The sequence below is a fragment of the Zonotrichia leucophrys genome, chromosome 11 (assembly GCF_028769735.1).
Source record: "Zonotrichia leucophrys gambelii isolate GWCS_2022_RI chromosome 11, RI_Zleu_2.0, whole genome shotgun sequence".
In the NCBI taxonomy this organism is placed as follows: domain Eukaryota; kingdom Metazoa; phylum Chordata; class Aves; order Passeriformes; family Passerellidae; genus Zonotrichia; species Zonotrichia leucophrys.
The window spans coordinates 1,632,519-1,647,576 of record NC_088181.1 but is presented as its reverse complement, the minus strand read 5'-3'; the positions used below and the strand labels follow the sequence as shown (position 1 = coordinate 1,647,576).

The window sequence follows — 15,058 nt, the reverse complement described above, 5'->3', positions numbered from 1 at the left end:
TGATACACACAGCGATTGGTGCCTGCAGTTTTGGGGATACTTCTGTGGGTCAGTGCCTGGGGTTTGGGGATGTGCCTTAGGATTGATACCAGGGTTTGGGATGTTGATGAGATTGTGCGTTTGGGAGCTTGGTATGCTGGATTGGAATGCCTGGTTGATACCCCAGGATTGGTGCTGTTTGGGGATGCTTCTGGGTCAGTGCCTGGGATTTGGGAATGTGCCTTAGGATTGATACCCAGGGTTTTGAGATGTTTGATGAGATTGGTGCCTGCAGTTTTGGGGATACTTCTGTGGGTCAGTGCCTGGGGTTTGGGGATGTGCCTTAGGATTGATACCCAGGGGTTTTGGGATGTTTGATGAGATTGGTGCCAGGGTTTTGGGGATGCTTCTGTGGGTCAATGCCTGGGGTTTGGGGCTGTGCCTCAGGGTTGATACCCAGAGCTTTGTGATGCTCAAGGAGTCAGTCCCCGGGTCTTTGGAGATGTTCCCCCGGAGCTTTGGGAATGTGGGACCGGGAGCCTCAGGCAGAGCATCCCCATGCCGGGAGGGCACGGCGGGCAGGAAAAGCCGCTCTTCCCTCCCCTCCCTGCTCCGCCGGGAAGTTTGGCCGCTCTCTCTCTCTCTCTCTCTCTCTCTCTCTTCTCCGTCTCCCAGCCGAGGCCTCTCATGCTACTCGCAGCTCCTATGATAATGCGGAAAGTTGAACTGGCCCCATTACTGCGCTGCGATGGTTGCGGCGATAAGGGCGCGATAATGGCAGCGATAGCGGCAGCTCGGTAGCCAATGGCTCCGCCGCTCCTCCCATTAACATTCCCCACCACGGCCGGGCTCGGAGCTGCCTATCTGCTCTCCATTTCCACTCCTCCGCTAGATAAGAATGGAAATACTGACTTCATAGCTCACTGATTAAAGTGTCTGGATTTCTTGATAATACACAGATAAATTATGTTTTTCAAAAAGAAGGTAGGGAAGGGAGTGCGAGGGGAGGGAAAAACCTCCAGTCCATTTTTATTTTTATTTTTTTTTTCTCTTTCCTTCCCTCTTTCTGGCCGTGCCCTGGGAGTTGGGATTTTGCTGCTCCGAAATGCCCTTCCCAGCTGGGAGGCAGAGCCCTGTGAGGTGCCCTCAGGAATAGGGGGTACAAAGGATTTTTGGGAACCTTGTGGGTGAGGTAGGGCAGCTCTGTGGTGGGATGGAGATGCTGTTCCTGCACCCAGGGACCTGCTCCCATCATGGGCAGGGCTTTGCCAGCTGTGCCACATGGCCAGGATCCTGCAGGTGGGATCTGTCCCCAAGCTGGCAGCACCAGGGATGCTCAGGAAGCATCTCCGTTTCTCCATCTCTGCAGGATGCTGCCCTGGATACTCATCCCTCTGCCCCATCCACACTCAGCTCCTTGCCTTTCCTCCCTCATCCCCACTGGAGCAAACAGAGCTTCCAGACTCCTTAGCTTGGAGCAGGTATCGACCACGAGCCTCTCTGAGTTTGTTTCATCTAAATATAAAACTAAAGAGCAAACAGTATAAAGTTCATTTTTTAATGTGCTGCCCCATTCCAGTTGGGCTGCTCTCTTTATTTTTTTTAGGGGAACTGTGATAAAAAGCAGAGATAAAGCCAGGACTGTTTTGTGTAGGAGTCGGTATCTGCGTTATCTATCTCCCTTTTTCACTCTCCGGGCAGCTCTGTTGTTTTTCGCTCTTATCTCGCTCCACCAAAATGCCAAGAACAGGAAAAAAAAAAAAATTAGAAAAAAGAAAGAGAGAGAGGCAGCACAGGCACGTTTGCACGGAGAGAACTCGGTGTCCACGGAGCTGGGCAGGAGAAGGGCTGGGAGTTGGAGGAAGAGGAGAATTGGGAAGGATTCTGGGAGCAGCGCTGTCCCAGGGATCTCCATGTGCCAGGTTTGGTGCCAGCTGCTCTCAGCTGGGCCACCCAACCTGGCTGTGCCCTCCGAGGGTCCTTCCCTGCCCCTGGAGCCCCCACGGTTCCTGCTGGTTGTCCTGGAGTGCTCCAGGATGGCTCTGGGAGCTGGGATGGGGCATCCTGTGGGACTGGGAGCAGCAGGGACATCCCAGCCAGAGCATCTTTGCTGAGGCCCCCTTGTCCCCATCCTTGTCCCCATCCTTGTCCCCATCCTTGTCCCCATCCTTGTCCTCATCCCTCGGGCCTTGTTGTCACCCAGGGCTGCCACAGATTGAAAGCCTTGGGGTGGACACTGAAAACCATCCCTGTTCCCTTTCCATCGCTTTTGGGAGTGGGATGGACCTGGCAGCACCTGGAGGCGCTTCCCACAGGAAGGGGGATGGCTCCAGCTCGGCATCTCAGGGTAATTTGTCGCTGGATTAGCCCAGAGCTTGACCTCTGTCCTCGCTGTCACCTGCTATTGATGTGCTCAAGTGCTGCCTGAGCATCCCCACCCCCAGCCATTCCCGCCTGGAATGTCTTTATTCCAGATGGGAGAAGTATCCAAATTGAGGGCTTTTCCCCCAGTTCCGCTCTCTGGCAGGGAGCAGGGCTGGCATTGAGGGCTTTTACCCCAGTTCCACCCTCTGGCAGGGAGCAGGGATGGCATGCTTGGAGCCTGATCTTCCTGGATGGAATTTCTTTGCGTATCCAGCCCGCATCCTGGATCACCATGGGGACAAACGCCTCCCACTGCTCTTGGATGGGCTTTGGATGGAGACAGCCCCAGGCAGGACTGGTCCTTCTCTCCCAGTCTCAGCAGCTGCCTCAGTTTCCCCGCTGTGCTCCTGTGGTGGCTCCGTGCGCTCTCCAGGCCACGTTCAGCGCATCCCTTCTCTGGAGCATCCCCATCCATCCATCCTCCGCGCCCGGCACGGCTCCATTCCGCTCTCTCCTCTCTCCAAATCTATCAGGGCCTTATCGAGCCCATCTGAAACCTAAAGTCACTCCATTGTCATTGTCCCCGGCTCCGTTGCCCGGCTGCCTCCCCTGCCCGCTGGATGCGCCGGCGGTCCCCGTTGGGAATGGCGGCCCCCGGAGCGCCCCAATCTCCCGGAATCTCTCGGTGCTTTATCGGCCCATCGGAGCCGGGGCTGGCGGGGCCGGCGCTGGCGCCGCTCGCTGCTGATAAAGTTACAGAGTTCAGGCAGTGATGAATGTTCAGTAACTGCACCCGCCGCGATCCCGCCTGGGCTTGGCAGCGCGAGCAGCTCCGGCTGAAACCAATCCCTCCCCTATCAGCAGCGCTGCTTTTTCTCAGGCTCGGCCTCTCCCCGCTCCTGCTCTTCCCTGGGGGGCTCCCCTGGGGCAGCACAGCACCGAGGGATGCTCCGGGGGGCTCCGTCCCATGGGGAGGGTTCTGGATTTCGCCCTGGAATGGTTTGGGTTGGGAAGGAACTTGAAGCTCTTCTTTATTCCAGGTGGGGGAAGTATCCAAATCCAGGGCAGGGACCTTCCACCAGACCAGGCTGTGGTGGTTGGGACAGAGCAGCTATCCAGCAGTCACTGGAGCATCCCATCACATTCCATTCCATCCCATCCCATCCCGAGAAATCCCAGTCTTCCCAACACTTCCGTTCCTACCCTGTCCTTCACTCCCCTCCCGGAAAAATTAGGCCTAAGTTTATTATAAATGTAATCATTATTATAAATGTAATCGTTATTTTAAATGTAATCATTATTATAAATTTAACAATTATTGTAAATGCCATCCCACGAGAAATGGCAGCATCCCATCCCATCCCAAGAAATCCCAGCCTTCCCAACACCTCCATTCCCACTCTGTCCTTTGTTCCCCTCCTGGAAAAACTAGGCCTAAGTATATTTTAAATGTAATCATTATTTTAAATGTAATCATTATTATAAATTTAACAGTTATTGTAAATACCATCCCACGAGCAATGGCAGCATCACCCACCCCCTCCATCCCCTGACCATCTCTATTCCCCCACCACCCTTTATTCCCCTTCCTGGTATAAATTAGGCCTAATAGATTATCAGTGTAATAATATTAATCAATATAAAGCCCCTCATGAGCTGTTGGAGCATCTTCCCATCAAGAATTACAGCATCACCCAGCTCCTCTGTCCCCTATTCCCCTCTGGGATAAATTAGGCCTGAATACAAAAATGTAATAAGTCTATAAAATTAATTTGTAATTATTATAAATATCCCCCCATCAGCAATCCCAGCATCCCTACCACCTCCTGGATAAACCACTAATAATTTAATACCAAATCATGATCAATACATTATAAATCCCCCCCTGCACCTTCTGATTCTCCAACCATACTCTTTTCTCCTTGCCCTTTTCCCCCAGAGCACCACGGGCAGGGTCAGGGTGAGCTTTATCTGGAGGTGATGGAGAAGGGCCCCAAATTTGAGATAAAGCCCCCTGGGGCCGGCCCCAGCCTCTATCAGCTCCGTGCACGGGGCTGATCTTTCATGGGGAGATACCCATGGGAACAGCCTGGCCTGATAGGGGATGGAGGGGCTGATTTGTGCTCCAAAAAACCCCTTTTTCCACCCAAACAGACCCCAGACTGTTGGAATCGAGTGCAGCATCACCGGGGGGAGATTCAGCACCAGTTTCTTTGTCCCGGCTTGGCATTCCCGGTCCAACTGGGGAGCAGCCGAGGTCGTTGGTAAAACAAACATCGGCAGGGCCCAGGGAGGAATTGGGTGAGAAGAGCGGGCGGGTGGCCCATCAGATACCGGGGTTGCAGCATTTGCAGCCCGGGTTGTTCTCCGGGTGTTTCTGGCACGGCCCTGCCGCCAGACCCTGGGGAATCCCGGGATGCTGCGGGTCCCACCAAAGCACCAGGGCTGCCTTTGCTCAAGGAGCAGCTGGGACTGGCACCGGGAACACCTTTCCCCGAGGAATTCTGCCCTGCTCCTGCAGCACTTTGCTCTTGGCTCCATCATTTAGGGGAAAAGAGGTGATTTAGGGCAGAGAGGAAGCGATGCCCGAGTGAAATTCCTGCATTTCCAGCATGAGGTGATGGATGAGTATCCTGGTGATGCTTTGTGCATCCCAAAACCTGGTTTGGAGCCCTGCCTACCTACTTTTGGCTTGGTATTTATTATTATTATTATTATTATTATTATTATTATTATTATTATGGTGCTAGCACAGAGATGAGGAGGAGCTGGAAGGATGGAGAAGGGATCCTCCATTATGCTGCCTGCCTGGTGGAGCTGGAATATCCCTCAGGAAGCCCTGGCACAGCTGGGATGTCCCCACTGTCCCCCCCAGAGCCAAGGCTGAGCTTTGGGGTGCCTGGAGAGAAGGTTTGGGATGTGAGTTCACCCAGGTCCAGGCTCTGTCTCTCATTCCCTGACTCCTGGAGCCCTCCTTGGACTCATCCCCTGCCCGATGGGACTTGGAGGAATTTTTATTTTTAGAAATAAGGGTTGTGGATTCCCAGAATGGTTTAGGTTGGAAGGACCTTAAAGCTCATCTCCTTCCTCCCCCTCCACGGGCAGGGACACATTCCATTTAGCCCAGGTTGCTCCCAGCCCCGTCCAACCTGGCCTTGAACGCTTCCAGAGATGGGAATTGGAAAGGAGTCGGATGGGAAATTTTATTTAAATTCGTATTTAAAAATAAACACTTGGACCTGACAGCAGCGCCGAGCGCCAGCCGGCGAAGGCAGGTTGCCACCAGCCTGCACGTGTTCCCAATCCAGGACCTGCTTTCCACCATGGGAACTCCTCCTCCTCCTCTTCCTCCTCCTCCTCCCTGCTCCAGAGCCGGTGGGAAAGTCTGTGGCTGTTGCTATTTTCTATCTGTTATCAAGGCCTCTTATCACTTTGCTCTTGTCTCCGTGCCGGCTCTCCGAGCGCCCAGGGTCTCGCTCTTGGCAGCTTGGAAAAGTCCCCCCCTTCCTCCTCCTCCTCCTTGATTCCCTATATTCTTTTGCCTTTTATTTAATTTACCAGCTAAGCACAAAGAATCAAGAAAAGCTTTATTGTTCCTGCGCTGGGAGAGCCTTAATTGGAGTGCAGTGATCAAATCATTACCTGGATAACGCCGGGTTTCCCTGGGAATGCCGACCCTCGGCCCAGCCCTGCTGACACGGCCACAGCTCCCTGCAACTTTGTACAGTCACTGCCTTTTTATTTTAATTTTTTTTTTTTGAGGGGAAAAAAGAGGAAAAAGAAGTAAAAAAAAAAAAATCCTTGCTCGTTATCAATAAAAAAAAGGAGGGAGGGAGAAGAGTTAATCGTCGAAGCGGAGTATCTTGGAAGGGAGCGTTTTTTGGCTCTTCCCCTCTCTGTAAAACCAGCCTCAGTAATTCAGTTTTAAAGCATGAAAAAAGGGAGTTGATGAAATTCCACTATCAGCACTGAACCAATATGCAAAATATCTCGCCGAGAATCAAATAGCTATTATGTTTTCATTTCCATTTCAGCGTATTTGCTTAATGAAGAATAGACAGATCAGGCCAGCCGAGGGAGGCTGTGTGCGGTGATAACTGTGCAGGGCTCCCAGCAATCCCGGGCAAGTGACGCTCCCTCCGCTCCTGCTCCTGCTCCCTCTCCCTCACTTGCTTCTTTTTTTCCCCTTTTTTTGACTTTTTTTTTTCCCCAGTGGTTGGTTTAACCCACACAGCTGGGGGGTTGGTGGGCACTGGGTGCTGCAGTGGGGCTGGGATGCACCCAAGGACACCATTCTGGGATGCTGTTGGCCTCCCAGCCTCCCCGTGGGCACTGGTGACACCGTGGTCCCCAAACCCCTGCTTTTACAGGGTTAGATTTATCTTGGTTTTATTCTATTTTTATTTATATTGATCTATTTTATTTATCCCATCTCCCTTGGGAATGCTTTTGGGTGGGATGTATCCAGGGACTGTGTGAGATGATTCCAGGATGCTGTTGGCCACCAATTGTCCCCATACCAGGTTTGACAACGTTGGATTTATATGGAGCAGCCCCATCTTCCTCATGGCTGGGCCCTGGTGTTTTGGGGTGGGGTGTGGGTGGTCCCAGGATGCATCCAGGGATCACAGTGACAAGATTCTGGGATTGTTGGTTCCCCATCACCCCTGTAGGCACTGGGTGACACCAAACCCCAGCTGGATTTAGGTGGAGCATCCCCATCTCCTTCCTGACTGGGGATGGAGATTTCAGGGTGGATCCAGGGATCCCAGTGACGGTACTGGGATGCTGCTGGCCACCCACCATCCCTGTAGGATCTTGGTGACTCCACAGCACTCAAAGCTGGATTTATATGGAGCATCCAGTTAGATTTATATGGGGCATCCCCATTTCCCTCCTGGCTGGGGATGGGTATTTTGGGGTGGGATTTGGGATGCATCCATGGGATGCTGTTGGCTGCCCGTCATCCCTGTAGGCCACGACGCTGTGGTACCCAAAGCCATCCCCATCCTCCTCCTGCTTTCCCAGGCAGGATGTGGGTGGTCTCAGCACCCTTGGGTGGGTGCCAGGTGCCCTCCTGGTCCCACCCATCCCTTCCCAGCCCCATCCAGCCCTCCCTGGGCAGGCTGGAGGTGCCAAAGCCCAGCGCAGGCGAGCGTCGGGTTAACTTTATCAGAAGCCCAAGAGCCGTGAAGGCGTGAAGGAAGAAATTAGCCTAACAATGTTTCATTTACAGCGGGAGAAACGATTTGTTAGCTGGCGATTGTTTCTGAATATTATCAGAGCCTTTTTAATTGTGCTGGAACTGAAATTAGCAGAATTAGAATAAATTGCCTTCCCTTCTCCGGCAGCCTCTTTATTCACGCTCATTGTTGTGTGCTTTGTATAGATTATGGGCTCTTTGTTCTGCTGCTGTAAATATACATGCCTGGAGTCACGGCGAGCAGCTGAGGTCTGCAGACGGGCTGGCCCTGCTCTGATCCCCCCGTGGTCCCCCCGTGGTCCCCGGTCCTGCGGCGTCGTGCGGTGCCAGCCATGTGTGCCATGTGTGCCACCGGGGCTGGGCCCTGCCTGCCTGGCTGGGGATGTGGCTGTGTTGCCATGGAAACAGATGGCAGGGCTGAGGGGTGTCCCCTGTGTGCGCCCTGTTTGTCCCCATGTCCCCCCTGCAGTGCCATCACCGTGGGTCTGTGTCCCCTGTCGGATAAGGGTGGTGGGGACCATTTCTGGGGTCTGTTTTGGGGACAGGTGATGCCCCTCTTGCTGCCAGGCTGATTCCCCACAGTGCTCCAGGGAGGGGACACCTGCAGCAAGACATGGTCACCTCTGCAAGGGGACAATGCACCCCAGGGAGAAGCTGCACTGCAGGAATGGCTGGGCAGAGCTTCCCTTCCTTCCCTATGGGGCATCTCCTCCCGGCATCCTGATTTCCCAGCTGGCAAAGCCCCCTGGCACCTTTTCCCTGTGGCTGTGCCCTCCTCACCGCCCTGTCCGTGCTCCCACAGGGTCCCTGGCAGCGATGGAGGAAGGCGAGGACGCCCCGGTGGGGGACAAGAGCCCCTCGGAGAGGGACGGGGCCACCTCGGACGGCGAGGGCTCCGCCGAGCGCGACACCTGCAGCCCCCCCGGCAGTGAAGGTGAGCCCTGCGCTGTCCCTGCTGTCCCCTCCCCACGGGGACGGGCCCTGCCACCAGAGCAACCTGCTGGGATTAGCTCAGGATGCAGCCTGGCCACCCCTCGGGGCTGGTGGGACAATGACAACCCCATGTCCCTGCAGGTTTCCATCCCTGTGGGGACAGCCCCGTGTCCCTGGGGGTTCCCTCCCTCTGACACCCTGGGGACAGCCCCATATTCCTGGGGGATTCCATCCCTCTGGGACTCTGAGGACAGTCCCCTGTCCCTGGGGGTTCCATCCCTCTGACACCCTGGGGACAGCCCAGTTTGCAAAGTCATGTCCCTTGGGGTATGAAGTGACCCCCTTGGGGTGTGGAGTTACATAGTCAGGGTTTAAAGTGACCTTTCACAGGGATGTAAAGTGACATTTGGGATATCAAGTGACCCCTTAGGTGCAGGATGGCCCTTCCCCCTAGCTTGGGGTGCCAGTCACGTTCCCTTGGGGTGCAAAGTGTCCCATGCCAGGGATGCAGAGTGACCTCTCGGGGTGCAAAGTCACATCCTTTGCAGTACAAAGTTCCTCTCCGCACCCATGATGAAAGACACGTCCCTTGGGGTGCAAAGTTCCCCCGCTCAGGGGGACAAAGTCACATCCCCTGGTGTACCAAGTGACTCCCCCGGGGTGCCAAGCAGCCCCAGAGGGCACAGGTGGCCGTGGCACGGGTGGGCTGCGGGCACGGGGCCGTTGGTGGCACCGTGCTGCCCACGCAGCCGCCAGGCTGGAGCCGAGCTGTGCCCCACCCCAAAGGTGGCTGCGACTCAGGGCCGGGCTGAAACAGTCCCAGATATCCTTTGAGTTCCTTCCTGTGGAGGTGGGGGCAAATCCCAATCAGTTAATGTTTGCTGTGCCCTTTGAGATAACCGCGCCGGGGCAAGGCTGCGCCGGCTCACAGAGCTCCCGGCAAACCCCGCTGCCTCCAGCTGCATCTGGGGGAGAAATGTCCCCAAAACCAGGGCTGCCAGGCCATGGTGCAGCAGGGATCTAGGGCAGCCAGGCCTCGGGGCTCCAGGGATCCAGGGCAGCCAGGGATCCACCCAGCTGGGGCGGGGAAGGACCCCAACAGCTGGGATAGGGAAGGGGTGCTGAAAGTTGGGACAGGGAGGGATCCTGATAGTGGAGTAGGGAAGGGACACCAACATTTAGGGACCCTGGTAGCCCCAACAGGATGAGGTAGGGGGAAATCACAAGGCAGGGAAGAGACCCCAATAATGAGGGGCAATCCTGATAGTGGAATAGGGAAGGGACACCTTATATAGCTGGGACAGTCAGGGACACCAACATTTAGGGACCCTGATAGCCCCAACAGGACGAGGTAGGGGGAGATCACAAGACAGGGAAGGGAAGGGACCCCAAGAATGAAGGGCAAGGAAGGCACTTCAGTAGCTGTGGCAGGGAGGGGACCCCAGTATTTGGAGCAGGCCAGGGACCCTAAAGCTGTGACAGGGAGTTGACCCTAGTTGGAGCAAGCAGAGACCCCGATTTCAGCAAAAGGACCCCAACAGCCAGAGCAGGGAAAGGATCCTACAGCAAAGCAGGGCAGGGAGCCTGATAATTGGAACAGGGAGGGGACCTGATAAGTGGAGCAAGGAAGGGACCCCAGTATCTGAGTCAGGGAGGTCTCCCAGGCAAACTTTGCTCGCTGGTGGAGAGAATCAGGGCCCTTATCTGATGGGGGAGCAGGGCTGGGGGCGAGGAGCTGGAGCCGGGGCGCGGAGCTGCACCTGGCACTGGCCTGCCTCGATAAAGAGGTGATAGCAGAGATAAGGCCCAGCAGCAATAACGGCCACTAAAGCTTTCAGCGCGATGGATAAAAATCGATATGCCAGGCACTTTGATTTATAGCCAAAAATAATAGGACTTTTATACCCGGTGATTGATTTATTTGATGTTAATCATGGCGCTTATCACCTGTATTAATAATCTGCAGTGGTGGTGACGTCACCCCTGGGCGGCCGCGGTGGCGCCGATCGATTGGGCTCCGCTGCTCGATCCGCCCGGGACGCCAAGGCAAACATGTACTTTGGGCACTAATCTGCCACACTGTCATATGCAGATTGCCTTTATCAGCCCATCTCCAGCAGCAGTTAATGGAGAAAATAATTGTTATCAAGTTGCTATGAATACGCCACAAATAGAGCCGTGAGGGGAGCGGGGCTCGGCCCGCTGGCGTGGCACGGCGTGGCGTGGCATGGCACGGGTGTGCCAGGGGTTGGGGTGGGCTGATGGGGCACTCCCAGGGGGATGTGAATGCCCTCCCTGTGCCCATCCCAGCCCTGGGTGTTGGGTGTCGCTGCTCTGGTGGTCCCAGCCCCTGTGGAATGCTGCCTCTGGAGTGCCCTGCTCTGACCTGCTGCCTTCCCCCTCCTGCTGCAGAGTCCAGAGATGCTCTGGAGAGTCCAAAGGAGCCAGAGAAGCCAGATCCTGGAGAAAACCCCCAGGAGCCAGACAGCTGGAATGGGCCAGGTGAGTCTCTGCTGTGGGGCTGTCCTGCTCCATCCCAGTGTCCTGAGTAGATCTGCTGGAACAGCCTCCAGCATTCACCTCCTCTTGCAAACACCAGTATGAGAGGAGCACTGGGAGCTGGGCAAGCTGCAAACCCCAGAACCCCTGCAGAAGGGAGGTGTGAGGTGATGGGTGTGATCCCTGACATCTCCAGGGCGCTGTTGGGATGGCAAAGCATGGATGTGGGAGCAGCAGGGATGCCATCCCCACAGCTGGCATCACACTCCCTGGCACTGGCAGGGTTTGGGCCCATCCTGTGTTGCACCAGGGCACTTCACCAACATCCTGGCAACCACAAGAGCGACGCTGGGGTGGTTTGGTGATGCTTATCAAAACCCCAAGGAGCAAATTCAGCCTCTATCTCCCCCTGGTATCTCCACGCGGGCACGGGGGCACCAGCGAGGCCAGGCTGGCCCTGTGGGCACCCCCAGCCCTATCACCCACTTATCTCCAAAGCCACGGGGTTACAGACGTGTGCCACACAGATTCACAGAATCAGGGAATGTCTGGGGTAGGCAGGGAGCTCTGGAGAGCATCCAGCCCTAGGCAGGGATACCTGGGGCAGGTGACACAGGGACACATCCAGGTGGGTTTGGGATGGCTCCGGACAGGACACCCCACACCCTCCCTGGGCAGCTGTGCCAGGGCTGTGCCACCCTCCATGGGAAGCTCTTCCTCATGCTGAGGTGGAACTCCCTGTGGCTTAGTTTGTGGCCATCACTCCTTGATTGGGGCAGTGGTTGTTCCACTGGGAGTGGCTCCTGGCAGGTGGATGGGGATGGCACCAGGAGCACCTGGCACTCCCAAGGGTGAATGGGCCACATTTTGGGCACATTTTGGGCCCTGTGGGTGCTGCCCACACCCTGCTCCTCCCAGAGGAGCTCCCAGCTTTGGCTGGGGGTGTTGGGCAGAGCTAGAGGACAGCGATGGCCCTTTGGGGATGGCCACACCTGGCAGGTCCTGCTGTGTCCCCAAGGCCACCAGGCTGCAGCAGCCCTGGGAAGCAGTGCCTGCCAGCACACGTGCTCCTCCTGCAGCTGCCCAGATCCCCACAGTCCCCTTCCCCTTCCCGAGGGGAAGCTCCTGCCGGCCCCGCTGATATCCCAGCCCTTCCTGCCTGTGGTGTCCAGGAAGGAGCTGGAAGCCACCCCCTGCTCCTCCTTATCTGCTCCCAGCCCTTTGCCCCCAGCGCTCCCGGGGCAGGGTGGGATGGGGCTGCACCTCCCACCCCACATTGCCCCCATTCCCTGTGGGGTCACCACACCGTGCTCATCCCAAATCTCCCCAAGGAGCCTGGCTGAGGCCGTGCCTCCCCTTCCCCTCTGGGTTATTTGCATTCTTTATGTAAAAGAGATTTGACGATGGGGCCCTGCAGCCCGTGTGCGCTGTGTGATGGGAGCGGTGCTGGTGTTGGTGGCGGGAGCTGCCGGCGATGCCGCGCCGATAGGATGTTCCAACCGCCGCCATGGCCCGGCTATCAGGGGCTCTGCAGGCTCGCCCTTTATCGGGGATGGAGCTGCCCAAAAGGGAAGCTGGGAGCAGCCTGGCTTGGCTGCTTTATCGGGCAGGATCCGCCGGCTGTCAGCGCGAGGATGCGCCGCGCCCGGGGGGCTCCGACTGCACCCCCACGGAGGTTTGGGGGTCACTGGGTCGCCCCCGCTGTGGGTCAGGGATCCCAAGGGTCATCCTGCTGATCCAGAGGGGATGTGGCCTGCCAGGAGCTCGCCCTGGGGCTGCCTGGCTCCTCCTGGCAGGAGTGAGGAGGGTTTTGGTTTAGCTTTGCAGTGACCTTGCTCCCTGGAGGGCACTGAGGCTTGTCCAGCTGATGGGCAAGTTCACAGGAGCTGGAGGATGAAATCCCAAACTTGGGAGCCTTTACAGGTGTAAGGACTCACCAGCCCTTCATCCAGAGTGCTGGGACAGCCTGGCTCTGTTCTGCTTGCCAGTGGGATCATGGCCATGCTTTGTGCTCACTCCATCCTCTGGCAGGGCTGGAGACAGGATGTGCATCCTTCCCAGATTCCCCCAAACCATCCCAAATTCCCCCAAACCCTTCCCCACAGCCCCTCCATCCATGCCTCAGGTTTCCTTCTTTCCCTCTCATTTTGGTTTGCCCTGGACAAGGGTGGGTAGCAGAGAATTTCAGGATCACCCAGAGCCTCCAGGGCTGCCCCATCCCTGCCCTGCCAACCTCAGCAATCCCAACCAGCTTTCCCAGAGGGAGAAGAGGAAAAAGTGGCAAATTTCACATGGAGCTGGTGCAGGAATGCAGCAGAGAGCCCTGCTGAGGGTCAGGCTGCTCAGCCTCATGATGAGCACCAGAGGATTCCCTCTGGGAGCTGCTGCAGCCCCTGGGGATCCTGGATTCTTCCCTTTGCACCAGGTAGGATGGAGATTTTTGCTTTTGTCCTTGTGGGAGCAGCACAGGCAGGGACAGGATTGGAGCTGTGACCAAACAGCTTTGCATTATCCCACCTGGGAATTCCCTGGGAATTCTTCACCCCCTTCCCTACACCAGCATCACTTTGCAGCTCCACCTTGCTGAACTCCCTTGCCTGTTTGGGCTTTATTTAATATCCAATTGCTAATTATGAACTATTAATTTAATATTAATATTTCCTCTGGGCAGCAGTGATGGCTCTGGGTTGATTACAGAGCTCAGGCTCCTCTCCTGATCCCCCAAACCCCTCACCCCCATCCTCCATATCAGGATGGCACAGAGCAACTCCTCATTTTTATTTTTTTTTAGTGCATCTAATTAAAACTCCCAAGTCCTTTTTTTTTCCCCCCCTTTTCCTCCCAGCTCGCCCTTCCCTTCAGTTGTGTTTATCTCCCTCCTCAATAATCTCTGGCTGCCCAGGGTTTGTCTGGAAACCTCAAGGTTCATTATCGGGGCGAGCAGGGCACAATGGGGGGGACGGCTCCTCCAGGGGGGGACAGCACCCCCACATCTGCCCCGTCCCTCCCCCTCCACCCTGGCATGTGTGGGTGGGAATTATTATCCCAGCTATTCCCTGTTATCGCTGGGAGAGGAGCAGCAGAGAGTTGTGTCTGTGGGAGGCTGCTGAGGGATGGGGGCACTTGGGGTTCAGGGCATTGGCACCCCCAGTGTCCCAAATCAGGGGGGCCCAGCACCCTGAAATCCTCCCATGTGTGTCCTCCTGCCAAAGGCAGCGGGGTGGGGACCATCCCAGCACTGATGGTGGCACCTGTCCCTGGTTGGGGATGAGGAAGAGCAGCTGGGAATGTCCCCCTGTGCCTGGGGTCACTGCAGGGTGGAGGGGACAGGCTGGGGACACTGATGGTGAAGGGATGCTCTGACTGGTCTGGGGATGTTGCTGAGTGGATGATCAGACCAGTTTGGGGACTCAGCTGGGGTGGAGGGATGCTCAGGGATTTTTGGGGACAATGACAGTGTGGAGGGATGCTCAGGGTGTTGGGGACAGTGACAGTGTGGAGGGATGCTCAGGGATTTTGGGGACAGTGTGGAGGGATGCTCAGGGATTTTTGGGGACAGTGACAGTGCGGAGGGATGCTCAGGATGTTGGGGACAGTGACAGCATGGAGGGAGGGATGCTCAGGCATCTGTTCCCATTTTCCCTGGCATTTTCCTGCACTCTGAGCCCTGAGGGTGATGCCTCCAGGCTGGTGCTGATTGACAGCTGTCAATCACTCACCTTCCTGCTTCGCCCTGCCTGAATCCGAGGAATTGGGAAAATTTGGGGCTTGAACCCCCCCATCTCCATCTAGGTACCCCCCCAGGGGTTCTCCCACCCCCCAGGCCCTGGGGCTGTGGCAGGGTCCCCCTGTGCTCCCCTCCCCTTTCCGTTCGGGATATCTTCCCTCTGCATCAGCTCCGGGGCCCCTGCATCCCCTTCCTCCCCTCTCTGGCTTCCTGCCCTCCCCAGTGCCCTCCTCCTGCTGCCTGGGCACAGCCAGGGGTCCCAGGAGAGGGGACAGGGTGTCCCTGGCACAGGGGTCCTGCCATGCTGGCAGCCCCGGGGCAGCCAGGAAGTTTTCCTCCTTCCCATCCTTCCT

At 56.4% G+C, this 15,058-nt stretch overlaps 1 protein-coding gene across 1 annotated transcript in view; it reads left to right on the top strand.

The window, feature by feature from the left end:
* The window catches only part of ZFPM1 (zinc finger protein, FOG family member 1), a 35,748-nt gene that overhangs the window by 7,257 nt on the left and 13,433 nt on the right, over positions 1 to 15,058 (top strand). The window contains exons 2-3 of the mRNA XM_064723381.1: positions 8,349 to 8,480; positions 10,892 to 10,981. Coding sequence (XP_064579451.1) covers positions 8,349 to 8,480; positions 10,892 to 10,981 — 222 coding nt within the window. The remainder of the gene's footprint in view (positions 1 to 8,348; positions 8,481 to 10,891; positions 10,982 to 15,058) is intronic.